The 16,985-nt window shown below is 53.5% G+C and overlaps 5 protein-coding genes across 5 annotated transcripts; 2 read left to right on the top strand and 3 right to left on the bottom strand.

Annotated features, from left to right (window-relative positions):
• The first annotated feature begins 141 nt into the window (after nucleotides 1–141).
• BO97DRAFT_447108 (ChAPs family protein) lies at nucleotides 142–3,136 on the top strand. Its single transcript, XM_025698731.1, has 7 exons — nucleotides 142–314; nucleotides 442–571; nucleotides 647–771; nucleotides 836–1,116; nucleotides 1,173–2,116; nucleotides 2,196–2,570; nucleotides 2,645–3,136. The coding sequence occupies exons 1-7, from the start codon at nucleotides 292–294 to the stop codon at nucleotides 2,810–2,812; spliced, it is 2,046 nt and encodes a 681-aa protein (XP_025546255.1). The 5' UTR covers nucleotides 142–291; the 3' UTR covers nucleotides 2,813–3,136.
• A 245-nt stretch (nucleotides 3,137–3,381) lies between these two features.
• Nucleotides 3,382–4,776, bottom strand: BO97DRAFT_409236 (uncharacterized protein). The gene is made up of 3 exons (XM_025696017.1): nucleotides 4,214–4,776; nucleotides 3,963–4,057; nucleotides 3,382–3,866 (listed from the first exon to the last, which is right to left on the bottom strand). The coding sequence occupies exons 1-3, from the start codon at nucleotides 4,297–4,299 to the stop codon at nucleotides 3,574–3,576; spliced, it is 474 nt and encodes a 157-aa protein (XP_025546254.1). The 5' UTR covers nucleotides 4,300–4,776; the 3' UTR covers nucleotides 3,382–3,573.
• A 1,770-nt stretch (nucleotides 4,777–6,546) lies between these two features.
• On the bottom strand, nucleotides 6,547–8,873 carry BO97DRAFT_400732 (putative C6 transcription factor; the record flags this gene model as incomplete). The annotated part of the gene is made up of 4 exons (XM_025694307.1): nucleotides 8,632–8,873; nucleotides 8,398–8,530; nucleotides 7,261–8,336; nucleotides 6,547–7,199 (listed from the first exon to the last, which is right to left on the bottom strand). Exons 1-4 carry the CDS (start codon nucleotides 8,747–8,749, stop codon nucleotides 6,547–6,549), a joined length of 1,980 nt encoding a protein of 659 aa, XP_025546253.1. The 5' UTR covers nucleotides 8,750–8,873.
• Nucleotides 8,874–10,174: 1,301 nt separating this feature from the next.
• Nucleotides 10,175–12,724, bottom strand: BO97DRAFT_409235 (DUF3292 domain-containing protein). The gene is made up of 6 exons (XM_025696016.1): nucleotides 12,337–12,724; nucleotides 12,076–12,285; nucleotides 11,504–12,015; nucleotides 11,225–11,452; nucleotides 10,389–11,169; nucleotides 10,175–10,310 (listed from the first exon to the last, which is right to left on the bottom strand). The coding sequence occupies exons 1-6, from the start codon at nucleotides 12,625–12,627 to the stop codon at nucleotides 10,299–10,301; spliced, it is 2,034 nt and encodes a 677-aa protein (XP_025546252.1). The 5' UTR covers nucleotides 12,628–12,724; the 3' UTR covers nucleotides 10,175–10,298.
• Nucleotides 12,725–14,641: 1,917 nt separating this feature from the next.
• BO97DRAFT_473880 (crossover junction endonuclease MUS81) lies at nucleotides 14,642–16,834 on the top strand. Its single transcript, XM_025700280.1, has 4 exons — nucleotides 14,642–14,901; nucleotides 14,959–15,128; nucleotides 15,182–15,594; nucleotides 15,660–16,834. The coding sequence occupies exons 1-4, from the start codon at nucleotides 14,810–14,812 to the stop codon at nucleotides 16,746–16,748; spliced, it is 1,764 nt and encodes a 587-aa protein (XP_025546251.1). The 5' UTR covers nucleotides 14,642–14,809; the 3' UTR covers nucleotides 16,749–16,834.
• The last annotated feature ends 151 nt before the right edge of the window (nucleotides 16,835–16,985 follow it).

Raw genomic sequence — 16,985 nt, 5'->3', positions numbered from 1 at the left:
GCGGCGATTAGATAAATCGCGCGGGCCCAAAGAGGAAAGGCGGTCGGTCGGTGAGTGCCTGGCCCGTGCCGTGGCTGCCTGAGGTTGGGATCAGGCACTATTTCCTATTGATTGAATGATCGGCCAACCGACCGGCCGTGACGACGACGACGACGACGACGACGTCGACTCCTGCTGCGCCTCGCTGTCTTTTCTGTCTGTCGTTCGATTCTAAAAGGGCATATCGCTTTCAAGACTCGAGCATCCTCACGTCTTGCCTGCCCTCCCCTCGACCGACACACTGTTTGCGCCATGGTCGCGCCCGCAGTACCCGAGTAAGGGATTCCCTCTTCCCCTCCGCCTCCGTTTACGTGTTCTCGCGGACTGGCTCGCTATCTAATGGTCAATTGCGGCCCACACCGTCGTTGATAGGGAAGCTGACATCCCCCTGAATGTGTCTAGGATCTATGAGGAGGAGGACATCTACGCCGCCGTCGATGCTCGCTCGGAATCCCTCCAGAACCTCCGGGAATTAGGCCCGCCCGACTTGGTTTATCTGGTCAAACAACCGAAGACCAGTTCCCATCGCCAGGTATGTTTACCGTGATCGACCCGGTCGGCATCCAGGAAAAGACAAGAGCTGACTCCACGGCGATGCATTCTCTAGACCGGAGTCTACCACCATGTCACCGGTGTCGATGCTTCGTCCTCCGCCAGCTTGGCCGCCTATGTCAACACACTCACCTTCTCCCCGTTGGATAAGACGCACAAGGTGGTTTCGGGGATCTACTGGTTCGCACACCTCGATCGAAGCGGCTCGCAGCCCACAGTCGTGCTAATGAGTGTATATACGCAGCTGCTACAATGCCTTCTCCCACCTGGACATGCGCGTGGAAGTGAAAATTCCCGGAAGTCTGGAGAGTTATTGTATCGATGAGCGGGGCGACAAGCGCGTGGCGACGGAGGCGTTGTGGTTGGAGACCTTCCTCTGCGCTATCCTGAGGGCATACACCTACGCGGACGATGGCAGCGGCGATTCGATTCGCAAGATTGTGGGAGTGCGGCGATTTAACCCGGTGACGAATACTGAGATGGAGCACAAGTTCCTGGACGCGGCGGAGAGACTGTTCTTCCTGGGTAAGCCATTCGCCTACCTTCCTGCCGTGACACCAAACTAACAACATCATACATAGGACGACAGCTGAGTTCCGATCCGGAGACGCAAGTACCCAACACCGTCAGCAACCATCTGACGTCGGGCCTCCTGAAGTATATCCAAACCACTGGGCGCTACACCTCGGGGATTAACCTGTTCGAGAAGCTCCGCACACGAGACGTGGAAGTGTCGTCACTTCTCGCGAGGGTCCTAATAATGGCTGATGAGGAGGTGCAGGCAGTGCGATTGATGTTCGACGCTTTGCAGGACGTACCCATGGACTACGCGCTGCTGGACTGCCAGGCCGCGTTCTGCCAGGGCAAAGGCGAGGGCGAGATGGCGTTGGAGTGCGCCAAGCGGGCAGTCACGGCAGCTCCGAGCGAGTTCAGCACGTGGGCTCGGCTGGCGGAGGTGTTCGTCGGACTCGAGCAATGGGACCTGGCGCTGTTGACGTTGAACTCGTGCCCGATGTTCACATACCAAGACAAGGACACCCCGCGCATGCCGCAACCGACGCGCATCATGCTGCCGATTCTCGCCGAGAGCATGCTGGAGGAGATCGACGAGGGACAGCCGCGCCAGGGCGATCCAGCCGACTACGTGCACCCGTCGTTGCGCCGCCTGCACGCCGCGAGCTACCAGGGCACCTTCCTGAAAGCCTACAACCTACTGACAAAGGTAGCAGCGGCCATCGGATGGGACCAGCTGCTGAAGATCCGCAGCGAAGTGTTCGTCATGGAGGAAGAGTACCGGGTGGAGCAGCAACACTCGACGTCCAAGCACACGCGGTCGAACACGCGCACCTCGGCGGAGGTCAACGGGGGCGACGGGCAGGATGACGCCGAGAAGGAAGAAGAGGAGCATTCAGACTTGGACTCGCAGTCCCCGAACGGTCACAAAGAAGAAGAAGAGCCCGAGAGCTCGATCGAGAAGCCGGAACAATCCATGGCATCGGAAGTGATCAAGTCCGGCAGCGAAGACGTAAGCCCGCCCTCCCTCCCCCCCCAAAATCCCATCAACTAAACCTTTCCCACTCTCATCGCTAACAAAAACCCCCAAGCCGGACCCAAACCACACCGCATACACGCAATTCCGCAACAAACGCCTCTGCGAACGATGGCTAGACAACCTATTCATGGTGCTGTACGAAGACCTACGGATCTACACGATCTGGCGCACAGAGATGGCGCAGTACCGGCAGCAGGCGATGGAGTACAAGAAGTCCGCGACGGAGTGGGAGATCCTGGGCGAGCTGGCGGAGCGCCTGCACCACTTCGACGAGGCCATCGAGGCCTACCAGCACTGTTTGACGATCCGGTTCGCGCCCAAGGCCATGCGCGGCGTGCTGAAGCTGTACGAGAAGAAGAACGATACCCGTGGTATGCTGGGCGCGTTGATCCGGTTGATTGCGTGGCAGTATCGATGGTATTCTGAGGTTGGTTTCTTCCCTTGACTGCGCTTCAACGAATACCCCCCCCACCCACAATTACTGACAGATAATAATGAAAGTTCTCCCCCGAACTCCTCTTCCTCATCCGCAAACTCATCGAAGACGAAGGCGCCGTAAAGGTCCGCAGCATCGTCCAGGCCACGAACCTCCCGCAGCCCGTTCTGGACCTCACGCATCAGTACTGTCAGCTTTGCGCGACGTTCCGGAGCAGCGGGAGTGATGGTTAGAGATGTTCCATATCGTATGGGTCAGGGTCAGTTCGATGCAAGGAAAAATGGATGGTAAAAGAGGTGGGGGTTGGTCGCAGTAAACAAAAAAACACATCTCAATTCAGCAGCACATCATTGTATGAAGTAAGATGAATTCAAGTGAGGTAGTGGGGTTTCGTTTCTTGTTGAAGTATTCTTTGCATCCCGGTGGATGGATTGAGGGAGGATGAGAGGATGAGGAGGGGAGGGGACGTTCCGTTATGATGCAGACCTACGTACCACTATTGTCTATTGTCTATTGTCTATTCTTCTTATGAACTAATTCTTATGTTTGTTGTGTGGGGTTCTTACTTTACAGCGTAAATACTCTCCCTGGGAAATACTATCTCGGGTGAATGGTATTACAGCCTTGGTGAATCCTGTCCTTGGAAGGTCTGCGGGAACTTAGACGAGGACAGTAGCAAGGCTACTTATCTAATTCGATACGAACCTGAATGATAAGCAACTACCGTAGGTAGCTACTTGCTACTGCCCAGCAAAATCATCTACAGACACCAGTCTTACACCCAAACAAAAGCAGCAGATCGCAACCAACGAAGTCAATATTATGCAAACCAGCAACCATAGCCGGCACAAGATCAAAATAAACCCCAGGAAAATCCTGTCGTATTAGATAAAAAATAACCACAGGCCGGGACCGATAAACCAACTTGCGAAGCACAATCTCAAGATTCCTCCAAATTATCCCCCAGTCCCTAGAAAGAAGTAGAGACAGAAATTCACTCCTCATCATCCTCGACATCAACCTCCGGCTCCTTAGGAACAACAGCTCCCTTGGCCTTCGCGGCCGCCTTGGCGGGCCCACTCTCCTTGGCTGTCTCCGCAGCGTCATCATCGAGGTCATCATCATCAGCTTCCTCTTCGACATCATCGTCGGCAAGTTCTTCCTCTTCTTCCTCGTCGTCGTTGTCATCCTCACCGACTCCGTTCTCGCCGTTCTGTGCGGCCTCCTCCTCGTCTTCGTCGTTGGCCGCAGGAGCGGGGGCGGTCTTTCGTTTCTTGGGTGCTGGGGCTGTCGAGAGAGAAGAGGTTAGCGCATCAATGCACAACGATATCATCGGGGTTGGTTTGCTGTAATGATCATAAAAAAAAGAGATAGGCGACTAACCTTCCTCTTCCGGCTCTTCGGCCTCTTCATTGAGTTCTTCCTCTTCTTCCTCTTCGCTGCCGAGGTCGCTTTGGTCGACCTCGGAATCCTCGTATCTGCGACTTTGTCAGTGGGTTGTAGCGATTACTTGTCGCATCAGTGTGAAAGTTGTCGGGGAAGGTTTAGTTAAACGCGCATAGATGAAGCGAAGAGAAAGCGCTTCATGCGGAAAGAAAAGTGAATGCGAATTGAGAAGTCAAGGGGAGACTCACTCCTCTTCCTCCTCACTTTCGTCACTGGGCAGGGCTTGAAGCTCCTCCTCTTCCTCGGCCTCTTGCTTTCTCTTACGGGTAGACATGATTGAAGGTGATTAGGTTAGAGAGAAAGGGGCGCTCAGTCAATTGCGCAATTGTAGATTGATAGATATAGGTATAGATGAAGTGAAAGTACGAGGGCAATGAATAGCCAGGAGCTGTATGGTAGTATGAGAGAAGTAGTAAGGGGAAGTGTGTGAGAGAGGAGAGGAGAAAGAGGAAGGGAAAGAGGGAGAGAGATTGGGGGAGTGGGAGAAGTATAAGAGGGAGAGGAGGGAAGAGGGAGGGAAGCAGAGGAATTCAGAGGGCAGCAGGACCGGCAGGGAACAGACAGGCAGACAGAGAGAAAGCAGACGGCCTCCGCTTCCCCCTTCCCTTGGCCAGTTTGGTTTGGTTTGGGTGAGGGGAGGAGAGACCCGGCCGCGGAACGAGTGAGTGCGTGAGTGAGCGAGCGAGCATTACTTCAGTCACAGTCAGTTGGCGCGGCCGGGAGCCAGCCCCAAGCAGCTCAGCGCAGCAGCAGCGCGGCGCGAGAAAAGCGCGCACTTGGCTGGGGGTAGGGGGAAAGCCGACAGAAGCTAAACAAGAAGAAGAAAGCAGCAGCGGCGGCGGCGGCGGCGGCGGCGGCGCAGCAACACAGCAACAGCAGCAGCAACAAGCTGGGGCTCTCGTTCCTGTCGCAGTGCGCGTCGGGTTACCCGTACCGAGGCCGTGCGCATAGGATGCTAAGCAAAACTGGACGAGTGACTCCGCAGTGATGCCATGACGAGATGAGGCCCGGCGGCTCTCGCTGCTCGGCTGCCTTGGATCTCAACTCGCCATGGAACGATAATACATTTTCGGATTGGAGTTCCCTCAGACCTGAGAGAAAAGTGAGCTGCAACTGAGCGAGAGATGAGGCCACATCATGATGTGCTCTGGCAGTGCTGAGACAGGATGAGTGATGATGCACAGAGAGAGGAAGACGAAAGAGAAGCAAGAAGGAAGGAAAAGAAAGACAGGGAAAGGTGGATGGCGTACGGTAAGGTAAGCGGGGTGACAATACCAAGTACGGGGAAGCTGGGAACTGCCCGGGTGCACAGACCGTCCGGGGCCATGCATTAAGCATTTAGTGCATTGTGACTGAAACTGAAACTGAAACTTACCAGGGCGGTTCCAGGTGTGAGTGGACTTAATTGTCCTCAACGCGTGGAAGAGAATCAGAATGAATCATGATGTCAATCAACCTCTTCAGGGCGATGTCCATCTCTGGACCATTACGCAGCTTACTCAAAGTTACTTAACTAACTACTGCATAATCCTACCATACAGCTAAGTAAATCCAACCTAACGCGATTCGGACTACTCTAGTGCAAGCTTACACAGACTCCTCCCTCACTTTCCCCCGGCTGGCTCGGATTATGTACTTTGTGCCTCGCAGGCCACCTGCCAGACAAAAAGAGTATCATTAACACACGGTGCTACCAAAGAACTTGAACGTACAATTGCAGTAGAACATACTGTAGCACAACACTAACTTAAATCCACAGTAGCAGCAACACAGCCTGTCACAGTTCGCACCCGAGGAGAAGGAAGAAGGCTAGGGCAAATCCATCCAGGGCCCGCCCGCCCCCTGGAATCCTAGTCAGATCGCGCAGGGACGCCGACCTCCACAGCCGCTAACGGGGTTAACCAGTTCATTATCATTCCTCAAGCCGTCTGTTCCAGCAGAGTATTTAGTCTCATTCTTACTCATGGAAAACCGCAAGGACGCCGCGGGGTCCGTTGTGCCGCGCCTTGTACACTATACAGCGTGACCGCGACCTCCATCACCCCAATGCTCTCCCCGCCTTCCCCTGCATGATCGAGGCGATGGAACCTGCGCGTATCGCGGCCGACATGAACCTGGATCTGGTCTACCTCGGGGTCAATACAATTCTACGCGTGTGCGGCGATGGTGCTGCTGCCCAGCGAGGTGAAGGAGACTGTCAGCATAGTGCATACCCACACTCGCGTACTGGCTGGCCCTGGGTGGTGTCGAAGCCGAACCACGGCCCGATGCTGTCCGTTCTCCAGGAACAGGCCGCAGAACACGCGACACACGCGCTTTCGAATCAGCTAGTTGGCGCGCCAGGCCGTAGTGTTGCTTCTGCTTTCTCTGCTCAAGTTAGTTTCTCGCGCCGTGGTGGTACAGCCATCGCCCCATTGCCAGGCTGTGTATTAAACTGGGAAGAAACGATATCCAGTTTCAGTGGATGAACCAAATAGTCTATTACGGTTTCTCATCCAACACAGAAACTCTACGCTCGAATTCAGTGGGCTAAAAATTCAAAACTCGCCACGCTGGGATCAAGCAAATTCTCATCCAGGCCAAATCCATAAGTGCCAACCATATCATATATCAGATCCGGCGGCGGGAATCCTTGGGCCATCGCGTTAGCACCGCCTGGCACATCTAACCCCTGTGCATCAGTGGGTGCGGACTCAGCCACAGACGTGCCCTTGGCCTGCCACGAATCCCAGGTGTCAAACCGTTCCAACATCTTCCCCAGTCCCCGGGCGATGTGCCTCGTCAAATGTCTCTCGCCTGCGGAGACACAGTTCAGCAATTCAATCACCCGCTCCACCAGACGCCGCACCTGGCGACCGTCAAGGCTGAGGTAGGCCGAGTTCCAGTTAATGGCAACCTTGAGCAGGAATACGGCGGAGAATGTGACCATTGTGTGCGTGAAGATAGGGACCCCGACTATTGCGTCTCGGATATCTGGTTCCTCAAGCACCATGTTCAGGCAGGCCATGGCGGACGCGATGGCAGTATTGGCGGACTCTTTACGGTCCATCGAGAAGACGGGGGTGTTGGACGGAGATAAAGCCCGTAGCGAAAGGGAGTTCAGCTGGAATTTGGCGAAGTGGTAGTGAAGCACCACTCCCTTCGATGGATATGTCCGGACATACGGGCTATCGCCTATGATTCGGCCAAGAATGTTAGGGGTGTCTCACGATATATCATTGGACGGACAACGTACCTGACCGTGGCTGCCAAAGCAGACGCCACTGATCAATAGCCACATTGTAGACACGTAATTGCCCAAAGTCTTCCTCTGTGAAGGCTTGCTCCGTATCACTTCCAAACGTCCGGTAAGCTTCAGTCAGGATCATGAACAGAGCCACTTGAGCCATGAGCCGTATATCTCCGGGCACAACCAGCGGCGACTGCAGAAATGTCTCGTAGTTTCGAATGGCGGTGTCCTCGTGAATTACTGGTGGGCGGCCGTATGCGATACTGAAATGGTGATCACACACGTACATAAGATACCAAAGCTGGGCACGCTCATACTGATCATTGTGACCACGCATCATCTTCTGGTAGCTCTGATGGAGGCCTAGCTCAGTGGCAATGCGAACCGCATGACCGGAGAGCTTCCAGCTCAGCTCCGACAACCAGAAAGCGCCGACGCAGAGAGCACGAATATCGTCCAGAGTATGCGACCGCGTTAACGACATACTCGACACAAGTGATACATACTCGCTATAGCACCGGTTCAGCGTTTCCGTACGGTTGGGAATATGTAGTGCGGCAACCGTAAGGACAGCAGCGGAGAGAAGCGTAGACGCGCGGCGGACGGACGTCAGATCGCGATGAACCAGAATTATCCCACCCCAGAGCAGCTGGTTCATTGTCCTACTGAAGTACGCGAAAAGCTCTTCAGCTTCATGAAGCGAGATCAAACCCCGAGAAATGAAGTCCTCTTCTAGAAGCGTTATTTTGGGTCGTTCGATAGGATTATTGCGCAGGTTGCGCAGTTTCGTAACTTCGTATAAACTCCGCATCGGCGCTGGCACCAGCTCACGGTCCTGGAGATCTGGTTCCTGGGAAGGCTCTCGGGTAACATCCATGACCGCCCCAGGCTCAGCCGACTGCTTGATTGCGGGTGATCCAGAGAAAGAGGGCTGTAGGTCCGACTGGGACTCAGCAGGACTAGTACCACCTTGGGTATCCCCTCCAGAAAACGAGGCGAGATCTGGGAGCCCTCCTTGACGTAGAAGATGCGAGACTGCCGCTTGAAGCTGTTGGATTGTGGCTGTAGCTTGCGACTTCCACCTGAATTCGCTCGAGGTGTTAGAGAGTGTACCTCGAAGTAGTGAGATCTACGTGCACTTACGTCACATCATCATCAACAAACTTCTGTGAAAAGTCATTGACCATGCATTTTATGCCGCTGCGCGTACATTTCGTGCAACTTGTTTCGCCAGCCTTAAACTCACAACGTATCTTATGGCGTTTACATTCTGCGCCTTTTGTAGAGATAAATCAGAATCAGCTTGACGAGCTCTTCATCATGTGTGCTCTGAGGTCAAGTGCGGGGCTCCGCAAACATCCCAGCAGAGGAACTCACAGGCGCGGGCTTTTGAGATTTTCGGCGCAGGTGGTCGGCCGTCGGAAATAAGAGACGGCTGTCGGCTATGCGGACGTGGGTTCTCATCGAGATTCGCATCATGTGAAGAGCGCTTCATGGTGGTGCTAGTGGTGGTGGTTGATCATGGACTAATGGTGGATCGGGGATACTCCGGCATTCTGCACCAGCAGTGATAAGCAGTTAGTTGGTGGTAAGGATCTACAGAAGCGATCCAATGGTTCCTATCGATGCTTGAGACAAAGAAGCTCAGTATTTGCCCGTTGAAGCACAGAAGACAAGCCAATGTGGCACAGGAGCGAGAGAAGCAGAATTGAAGTGGGGAAAGGACGAGCTGTGAAGACTGAAGATGAAAGAAGATGGGCGGGTCAACCCCGCTTCGACGGACTGGAACTGACTGGACCCTGACCTTCCTCACCAGTCAACACCTCTGCGATTGATTAGATTACAGGGTGCTTAGAAGTACAATGGATACTACCATGTTATCTTTCTGAACACTCTACTTGATTGCACTCCTGACAACGATCGCATACATCCCCCCCTCCTTTGTTGACATTTTTCCTTTCCCGACTGTGTCAGGCACGGGATCTGGGGAAACGCTGCGGGGTAATTTCAAGAATCGTCAACAATCAACACCCATCCATCTATCAGGGCATTGACTTCGACTGAGAACACGCTTCAGCCATGAGCTAGTACAATAGAGTCGCCACTAACGCGGTAGTAGCTATCTCCTCATACTTATGCATATACTGCCTTCGAGAAAAAAACTAGCGCAGCTTGCCCGCACTCAAACTCCATTGGCCATTCGCTCGCTTCGCAACATATTTCCATGACACACCAATCGTCTATATCATGAACAAGCTCAGCATGTGAAGATTATGGAGCAAGCATCTACCGGGCCAAGTCCGGTCTGCGGAGACAACAGAGCGTCCACCTCGGAGTTAATGCGAACCTGCGGAGGACAGTCCGACCCCTCACCATCGCGAGCCCAGCTGCACAGCTGCACAACCAGTCCACTGCAACACCATCAAACAACTATAGAGCCTTAAATAAACACACAAATCGAATACCCCCGACCGCAGCTCTCATCCCCAACAACCCCGTACACCCCAACATGCCGAAAAGACAATCCTCATCACCGGCGCCGCAGGCTTCATCGGCCAAATCAAATCCTCGCGCAAGACCGACCTGAGATGCATTGGAGAGGGTCGGTGGAAGGGAGGCGCTGGCACTGTTGGAGGAGGAGGAGGATGACACTGCGTTGAAGCCGATCTTGGAGTTTTGGCCCACGCGGTTCGATAATACCCAAGCGATGGCGCTGGGGTTCAAGCGGAATGTCTCGTTTGAGCAGGCTGTCAGAGACTATAAAACTGAGCTGGAGAGGGCGGCGCATTGACAGAAATACGATGTTAGACTTGGAACCTTGGCTTTTTACGGTGGGTGTGTTATGTACAATCTGCAATTTCGAGCCATACGAGATAGAATATAAGACATTAGAGAAACAATCATGGTCACATATCAAAATCCAACATCCATCATAAGGCCATCAACTCCCTGCCTACCCGACCGTCCGGTCCTCAATCACACCTCCAACGAAATAACCACACATGTCCGAAACCGAGAAGAGGGTAATAAGAAACCGGGAAGATTTATTTCCAAACCTGAGAACAACCTTAGCCAAAGACGCACACGAACTGGCCCCCCGAAAGACATCGGGAGACCTAATAGCTAGCCCAAACCTGTCCATCGATAGCCACCAGGCGATTAAACAGCTGATTACGGGTCTTCATAGCAGTGAGCTGATAATTCTGCTCAGGCAGACGACCCACAAGATTCAACCCGTCGACGACCTCCTTACTGCCGACGGCCCAGCCCGTCACAAGCTTGCCCTTCCAGCCGAGGCCGCCGACCTTGCGCATCTCCCGGATATCAGCCACGGGCATCGTGAACAGCACGGAGCCCTTGGGGCGGCGCGCGAGCGTTGGGTCCGCGCCTGCCAGCTGCACCGAGTGGTCCGTCGTGAAGTACAGCACCGCCGGCGTCGCGGACTGGTCGATCACCAGCACCCCGCGTTTGCCTCGGTACCGTCCATCGAATTGCACGGGCCCCGACGGTAGCGTGATCTGGCCCTTCTTGCGGAGCACGCCCACGCGTCCTTTCGCGCGCTTGGAGCCGACGGCTGCTTTGGCGCGGTCGACGGCCAGCTTGCTTTCGATGCCCGTTGCTGTTGTGCCCCGGAAAAAACCGATCATGCGGCTTGCGAACCCCTTTTTGGGCGGGTGAGGGTGGATTTCGTGTGCTTCGGGTTGTTCGTGTGCCGGGGTGGGCGCGATTGCGGCGTTGATTTCTTCGTCGGTTGCGTCTAGTGGGATGTCTTCGTTGCGCACGTCGGCCGGTTGCGAGGGTGTGGTGTGCAGGGAGTGGGAGGGGGGTGGGGGCAGGGGCGCGCCGTTGGCTTCGCCGATGCGGAGGAGCGTTAGGGTGAGCTGCGCGTTGGTGGGGATTCCCTTGAGCAGGGAGCTGAGGGTGTATGGTCAGCGATGGGTGCTGTTTTGGGGCGGGGTGGTTTACGTACTTCTGAAGCTCAAGGAGTTTCTCCCACCGTGGGAATTCGCGGTTCAGGTATGACACCGCTCGCCTGATGATTGGGTCACCGAAGAATGCAAAGCCTACGCCAAAGGTACTCATCTTGACCAGCATATAGCTGGAGATAATGAGAGAGCCTAGGAAGCCCACTGATAGCACGCTCGCCAGGCGCAGGTAGGGGGTGATCATTGAGAATGGGGGTGTCGGAGACAGTGCACTACCAGCGTCAATCACGGTCACATTACAGGTTGGCGGCTGGGTGACTTACTTGGCAAACCTCTCGTAGGTGTCGATAATATCAGCAAGGATGCGCATGGCTAGGTTCGCAGCGTTGTAGACTGTATCCCTCATCGGCTCCTTAGTCTTGTCGTGGGACTCGTCCGTGGCCTCTCCATGGGCGGCCGTCTGCGCATCCGCTGCACTGGTAGCTATCTCCATGGCATCAGGCACCGACGACTCTATAGGCGCGTCGTCCGGAGTTCCCTGGTCATGCTTTCCCGCTACGCTACCCACGGCGACACTGGCCACACTAGTCATGAGATTCGAAGCCTCCTGCTCAGCTGCTTCACCTTTCATGTTCTCCGGTGCTCCTGTGATGCTGTCATGCGAGCCCAGAACCCCTGCTTTGGGCTTCTGGATGCCACCTGTGCCCGCGTTCACGAGCGGGATTGGGGCAGGAGGGAATAAGAATTCCCGCGACTGGGGGCTGACGACCAACACCAAGAGCAGAGCAAAGAATGTGGGTGCGACGAGATCAAGTATCCATGCAGCAAAGTAGACCTAGAGTCATAAGCCAGTCAATGCCAATTACGCCCACGAATATCCTTGACGGTAACCTACAAGGCAGAATCCTGCTGTCCGGTTGCGCTCCCCCCACGAGCGTAGTCTTGCAATATGTTTGACGAAGGCAGTCAGAGACACCACGATGGTGGTATAGAAGCGCTCGAGGGTTGCTCGCAGTTTGTCGGGGGAGAACTGCTCGTCTTCCGCCCGGTTCAAGTCGAGCCGCTGAAGGGGGGCTTCCGGCATTGCTTTGACATAGTAGATTTGCTGCGAGGGTCAGCTCCAGAGCTTGCTTGGAATGACTTCTGGGGCGTTTACCTTATTGAAGCGTCGGATGAGCATCCAGAGGTCTTCATTAGACAAGCCTGATACCACGCGCTCGTGGATTTGCTCAGGCGGTTTGTCCCATCCCACATCTGTAATGGTGTCGGTGTCGCCGGCCCTCTGGGCAAGCCCCTTCTCGTCCTGGTCCACCTTAGACAGGGCATGACTGTCGGTAGGGCCGGTTACGTCGGCAGTGGTGCGTTCGGCTTCTAGGATGCCCCCGCGGCTGTTCTTTGTGCTGTAGGAGACTTGCTGTACATTGTTGGCGGGATCAGGTTGAGACATTCTGCAAATAGGGGGTCAAGAAGGCCGCTCATTAGCAGGGATTAGAGCGGAGTAGTATAAAATTCTGGGGAGAGAAGACAGAAGCAGCAGACGCCATGTCAAAGGGCTTTTGAAGGTGACGGAGGTGGAGGTGGGAATTGACGTCATGCGTGGCTAGTCGAGCTTGCAGATCGGAGAACCAGTGTTCCTGCATCTCGCCGGGGGTGTCTTAGATTGATCTCGATCTCGCTAGATTATTTAACAGCACTCTACTCTCTTGGCTTTATCCACTATCTGTTGCATAACCCTTATCCTTGTGCGATGTTCTGATGGCCAACTATCACGCAACTCAATTTTATAGTTTGCCCAGCTTGAAACAGTAAGCGAAACTAGGGACCCGCAAGCGGAAGGAACGCTTGACGCTTCTGTATTCTATATGAGATAGATCTTTCTTGAACGATAAAAAAGAACTAACTCTAATAAATTTATAGAAACCAGACTTAGTCCATAGCTCTAAGATATGCTCATTCAATCCATAAGGATTAATAGTTAGAGTTGTCATTCTCGTAATCTTATAGTAAATTCTGTTGGGCTGTTTCCTCTTAGATCTCAAGCCTATCTAATAGATTCTTTGGAAAGATTGATTGGAACTCTGGTTGTTCTAATCATAGTCAATGGTAAACGTTGGTAATCTTCATAATCCCTCTTTCTTCTTGTCAACTATGCAATTATAATCTTATGAGATTAACTTTGTTTATGATAGTATAGCCTGGGATGACTAAACTTAACTTATTAGTTGTGAAGATGAAAATTAATGATTAGTATAGTCTAGATTAGTACAGTCCGAGTCTTATTACTTGCAGTTACTTCTGGGGCCTGGATAAGGTTATCTACAAGCTACGGAGTATAAAGACTTCCCAAAACAAATCTCTCAACGCTGTATGACACATGCCAGTCGACTACCTAGCTAATTACAATAGCAATAAATGGCAGTCGAGGTCGATTGGAATGCCATAATCGCCACCAAAAGGGCGGAGCAGATCTCAAGAATCCCCGCCGAATGTGCTATATTAGGGTATAATTTCGACACCTCCAACACTGTGCAGTCACACCTCATAGAGCGCGATGAGCAGCCAATCCAACCTGTTTTGGACCTGGCCGCAGCGCATGACAAAAAGCCAGTCAACCTTGGGTCAGTCTGGAAATGTGTGGCTGGCAGGGAGAACTTCTTGAGCAAGTGGGGAGCAGTCTGGAAAGAGAACTGTTTGGGCGTCCTCATCTGCCCGGCTTCACGACAGGTCGCTCCTCCACATAATCATCATGGATGAGGAAACACTCTCTGTGACTGAGATTACGGCAGAATGCTTGGGCACAAATGAAGGGGGTCGTCTATAGAAGGGTTTTACTTACCGCTTACAATATTATTCGTCCTTTGATCGTTCATTTGATCCTACCCTTTATTGAGAGCAATGAGCGTATCAACCTATATTCAATCCATTGGTTCCATGACGTATTCCGCATATGGGGTTAGTAGCTAAGGGCTTGATTTTGTGTCTGTAAGGGTTGGATACCGCGTACGTCATTGGTCGGGATCTTGGGGTGGGCTCTGGCTGCGATTTATAATGGTGTTAAAAATAGTTGATATTGATGAAACTAGAGTATTATGGTGGCTTAGGCTTTTGCTGTTGCTGGTGGGTTTCATAGGCAGCTATTTGAGAGATTGTGAGCCATACTAATTAACTTGGCATGTCAAATACATCACTCTAGGTTTCCTCCCCCGTACATACTAGGAACATGCACCGGGATCATCATGGAGCTCTCCAGTATGTATGTACAGTCGGGCCGTCGGTGGACCGAGGCTTAGTTTATTTGAAGGTAGGAATTAGTTATAGTAGCAAAGGTCCTCGAAGGCGGGTCCTGCACCGCCACACGCGCGCCACAATTATCACCTGCACCAGCCACGGGTGGCGACCGCCGTAAAAGGAAATACGCGTCAATCGCTCGGAAAGCGCGTGGGAAGCGAAGTGAATGGGAAATCCGCACGTCACTTCGCATGGCCAGACCTCCACCGTGGCCGCGCAAGCTGACCCTTCGCGATCCGATGTGGGTACGACAGCACCGTCCTTCATCTCTGTCATTGGTGTGTCGTCGAGAACTCCCACTGCCGTATGCCCATGCCCATGGGGTCTAGCTTCGCGGCAACATGAGCGAAACTTGTGCCAATCCCCTGCTGTTGGGGTGGATCAAAGAATGGCTCGACCAGGCACGAGAGCGCAACAGCAAGGGCGCCATTGTGTTAGTATAGTGAAAACTCGGGTTCTGTTTTTGAGACGCTCGCTGATGATCCGATAGGTACAAAAAAGCCTATGAGTCGATGAAAGCTTGTCCGCTGGCCTTTCAGCATCCCTCGGAGGCGCAGCAGCTCAATGGGCTAGGTCCGAAGCTATGTGATCGCTTGACTGAGAAGCTCAAGGCCTACTGCGAGGAAAATGGGCTTCCCATGCCCGAACACCCCCACAAATGTTTGTTTTATGCTCTTACGATCGTTTTGGATATTGTGTCGTTCTAAGATTAGTCTCAGCCGGCAGCAAGAGAGTCTCGGATGATGGAACGACAGAGGCCCAGCCGGCAAAGAAACCCAGGAAAACCAAGCCATATGTGCCTACCTTGCGGTCTGGCCCTTACGCGATCATTTTGGCTCTCGCAACCCTGGATGAAAATGCCTCCCAGGGTATGACGAAATCACAGCTTATTGAGACGGCACAACCACATTGCGATAGTTCGTTCACGGCGCCGAGCGACCCATCGAAGTTCCACACGGCGTGGACTTCGATGAAGACTCTGCTGCAGAAGGAGCTCGTCTATGACTATGGCCGTCCTCTGAAAAGATACGCTCTGACGGAGGACGGATGGGAGGTTGCCAAGAGGATGAAGGTGGTCGCTCCGTCGGACCCGAGCCAAAGCACGTTGCCGTTTAGAGCGGAATCCGTGAGTTTGTTGATGTCAGGGGTATACAGCTACCGTTCTGGATAACTGACAATAACCTTTACCAGACTCAGCCCGATGCAAGCATTGCAATCCCTGATCGCGCATCAGACAATGCACGCCCGCAAGCCTCCCGTCAAGAGAGCCTGGAGTATGAGGAACTTCCTCAAGAGAACCCCAATACCAACCCTCATGTCTTTCCGGACTTTGATGGAGCCGTGACGCCCATCGTGATCCCGCCGAACAGCTTCACAGTCCAGCTGGTACTGGACGTGCGCGAAGTGCGGTCTTCCAAAGACAGGGACTATCTTGCCAACGAGCTCAGCAAGAAGGGAGTCACGCCCGAGGTGCGCGCTCTCGAGCTGGGCGACGTAATGTGGGTGGCCAAGTTCCACGATCCCACCTTTCTGTCGCGGTACGGGGAAGAAGGTGACGAGATGATGCTGGACTGGATCGTGGAACGCAAACGCCTCGACGATCTGATCGGCTCTATGAAAGATGGCCGATTCCACGAACAGAAGTTCCGGCTCCGGCGATCCGGGATCAAGAACGTCATCTACCTCATTGAAGAGTTCACCGTCACCCAAGACCTGAACAGCGCCATGAAATACAACGAGATGGTCGCCTCGGCGATCGCCTCAACGCAAGTCGTCAACGGCTACTTCGTGAAACGAACCAAGAACCTCGACGACTCCATCCGCTACCTAGCGCGGATGACCTCCCTCCTCCGTAAGATGTACGGCACCGCATCCGGCGAAGCACCCTCCCACACCCTCACCTTAATCCCCAGTCGCCAACTGTCCTCCTCCGAGTCATACCTCGAAACCCTGGAGCGCCTCCGCGCAGAGAACCCCAACACCACCGTCGCCGTAACCTTCTCCACATTCTCCGCCCTGACCTCCAAGTCCGACGTCCTGACCCTCCGCGACGTCTTCCTGAAGATGCTCATGTGCATCCGCGGCGTGACCGGGGAGAAGGCCCTGGAGATCCAACGCCGCTGGCAGACCCCGCAGGCCTTCCTCCAGGCATTCGAGGCCCTCGATCCGCGCAACCGCGAGAACCTGGTCTCCGATCAGATGCAGACCCTCGTGACTCGCAAGAAGGTCGCCAAGGTCCTCAGCAAGAAGATTGCCGAAGTCTGGGGTGAAGATGGTTAGTTGGGAAGTGTTGCTTGGTATCGAATTACTGGATATTTTAGTGCCGTGGCTGCTCCGATACTGTAGTTATTGGGATTACGTTGGCTCGATAGTATCAACGAATAGATATAGAGTCTAAATACATACTATCCCACATATTGAGCATGCTTTACAACTTTCACAGAGAAAACAGACCGACAATGGTTATTTAAATCGTCCGTAGACACATTTCCACAAGACATGACTTCAGCTTATTAA

The sequence above is a fragment of the Aspergillus homomorphus genome, assembly GCF_003184865.1.
Source record: "Aspergillus homomorphus CBS 101889 unplaced genomic scaffold BO97scaffold_74, whole genome shotgun sequence".
NCBI classification, from domain to species: domain Eukaryota; kingdom Fungi; phylum Ascomycota; class Eurotiomycetes; order Eurotiales; family Aspergillaceae; genus Aspergillus; species Aspergillus homomorphus.
Note: the sequence above shows the minus strand (reverse complement) of the source record. Positions and strands in the feature narration are given on the sequence as shown.

Coding starts and splice junctions, on each gene's coding strand:
- BO97DRAFT_447108 (XM_025698731.1), top strand. CDS start 292: ATGGTCGCGCCCGCAGTACCCGA. Junction 315..441: donor GTCGCGCCCGCAGTACCCGA/GTAAGGGATTCC, acceptor GAATGTGTCTAG/GATCTATGAGGAGGAGGACA. Junction 1,117..1,172: donor GGAGAGACTGTTCTTCCTGG/GTAAGCCATTCG, acceptor CATCATACATAG/GACGACAGCTGAGTTCCGAT.
- BO97DRAFT_409236 (XM_025696017.1), bottom strand. CDS start 4,299: ATGTCTACCCGTAAGAGAAAGCAAGAGGCCGAGGAAGAGGAGGAGCTT. Junction 4,058..4,213: donor GAAAGTGAGGAGGAAGAGGA/GTGAGTCTCCCC, acceptor ACAAAGTCGCAG/ATACGAGGATTCCGAGGTCG. Junction 3,867..3,962: donor CGAAGAGCCGGAAGAGGAAG/GTTAGTCGCCTA, acceptor CTCTCTCGACAG/CCCCAGCACCCAAGAAACGA.
- BO97DRAFT_409235 (XM_025696016.1), bottom strand. CDS start 12,627: ATGTCTCAACCTGATCCCGCCAACAATGTACAGCAAGTCTCCTACAGC. Junction 12,016..12,075: donor GGACAGCAGGATTCTGCCTT/GTAGGTTACCGT, acceptor TTATGACTCTAG/GTCTACTTTGCTGCATGGAT. Junction 11,453..11,503: donor ACCTACGAGAGGTTTGCCAA/GTAAGTCACCCA, acceptor TGACGCTGGTAG/TGCACTGTCTCCGACACCCC.
- BO97DRAFT_473880 (XM_025700280.1), top strand. CDS start 14,810: ATGAGCGAAACTTGTGCCAATCCCCTGCTGTTGGGGTGGATCAAAGAA. Junction 15,129..15,181: donor GCCCGAACACCCCCACAAAT/GTTTGTTTTATG, acceptor TTCTAAGATTAG/TCTCAGCCGGCAGCAAGAGA. Junction 15,595..15,659: donor TGCCGTTTAGAGCGGAATCC/GTGAGTTTGTTG, acceptor AACCTTTACCAG/ACTCAGCCCGATGCAAGCAT.